Source organism: Pistacia vera, unplaced genomic scaffold, assembly GCF_008641045.1.
Source record: "Pistacia vera cultivar Batoury unplaced genomic scaffold, PisVer_v2 Contig1344, whole genome shotgun sequence".
NCBI lineage: Eukaryota > Viridiplantae > Streptophyta > Magnoliopsida > Sapindales > Anacardiaceae > Pistacia > Pistacia vera.
The window spans coordinates 1-1,621 of record NW_022195407.1 but is presented as its reverse complement, the minus strand read 5'-3'; the positions used below and the strand labels follow the sequence as shown (position 1 = coordinate 1,621).

The following is a 1,621-nucleotide window of genomic DNA, read 5'->3' as shown; positions in this document are numbered from 1 at the left end:
CCTAAAACAAAGCCAACCCAACAAGAGACCAAATCCTTGAACTATGAAAGTCTTCAAATTTCTCTCAAAAGTCCTCTATTACATTGTTTTGAAGGTGAACTTGGTTGCTTCACGGTTATCTACACCCATTTTAAGGTTCTTTTTAATCAGTAATCTGGTTCGTTCACTCTGATCAGACATTTTCGTTCAGTTTCTTGTCAGCTAATGCAATATTCAATCTCCGGAAGACATGCTTTTACTCTCATCTCTTGATCCAAGTTATCCAATAGATACGCAATATTTCCATATTGATGGTGGCTCTTATCTTCCATTATAAATGAATGGAGCTCCCCGTTCACTTCAACTGCACTATAGCCAGGCACTTTCTTCATCCCTGTCTTTCTCATTACCTTCCTTACTTCAGCCACTTCGTCCCACTTCTTTCCCATGGCAAAGAAGTTTGAGACCAGCGAATGAATTCCCAAGTCATCCGGACTTAACTCAAGGACCTTCTTTGCCACAATCTCTCCAGTTGACAACTTCCTATGATTACGGCAACCTGATAAGAGGGTAACCCAAACAGCAAGCCCAGGTTCATTGTTCATGGACTTTATAAGCTCAAGTGCTTCTTCCACTTGTCCGGCACGGGCCAAAAGATCAACCATACAAGCATAGTGCTTATCAGTTGGTCGAATTTTATATTCACTAACCATGAGATCAAACCAGTATCGACCCTCTTCCACTAGTCCTGAGTGACTAAGAGCTGAAAGAAGGGATGCAAAAGTAGAATGATCTGGTTTGAGCTTTGTTTCTATCATCTGGAGGAAGAGTGTCAGAGCTTCCTTTGCACGTCCATGGATCCCATTGCTATCAATTATTACATTCCAAGAGATTACGTCCCTAGAATCCATCCGATCAAAGACTGCACGTGCACAAGAAGGTGCTCCACATTTTGAATACATGTCAATCACTGCAGTACCTAAAACCTTATCAAAATCAAGCCTCCTGACAATATATCCATGTATGGACTTGCCCAATTTCAGAAAACCAATTTGTGTACATGCCAAAAGTGCAGTCATGAGAGACACCGAATTGGGTTCACACCCGCAACTCTGCATCTCAATCAACAGTTCAAGTGTATTTCCTGGCAAACCATTTTGAGCGAAGCCAGACATTAGTGCAGCCCAAGAAACAATTTCTTTATGGGGCATCTTCTTGAAAACACGAGAAGCAAGATTAAAATGTCCGTTCTTAGCATACATATCCACAAGGCTGGTTTGAACTATAACATCCAAATCAAGATCTTTCCTAATCGTATAACCATGAATAGAGAGCCCCACTTTCGAGTCCCCAAGATTAACACAAGCTTTAATCAACCCCACCATCACAACCGCATCTCCTTCAATCCCCTCCTTTTGCATCCTTCTATAAACATTGACTGCTTCGCATGGCTGGCCATTACACGCAAACCCTTTTATCATAGAACTCCAAGAAACAATGTCCTTTCTTTGCATCTTATTGAACACAATTAAAGCCGCATCCATTCTGCCACACTTGGCATACAAATTCAACATAGATGACCCAACAAACACATCGTTCTCATAACCACAATCCACTGCTTTACGCCAAACTTCTTCTCCCA

At 41.5% G+C, this 1,621-nt stretch overlaps 1 protein-coding gene across 1 annotated transcript; it reads right to left on the bottom strand.

Moving 5' to 3' along the window:
• Window positions 1-17: 17 nt before the first annotated feature.
• Window positions 18-1,616, bottom strand: LOC116122476 (putative pentatricopeptide repeat-containing protein At3g25060, mitochondrial; the record flags this gene model as incomplete). The annotated part of the gene is made up of 1 exon (XM_031408315.1): window positions 18-1,616. A coding segment is annotated over one exon (1,419 nt), but the record flags the coding sequence as incomplete, so codon positions are not given.
• Between the last annotated feature and the right edge of the window lie 5 nt (window positions 1,617-1,621).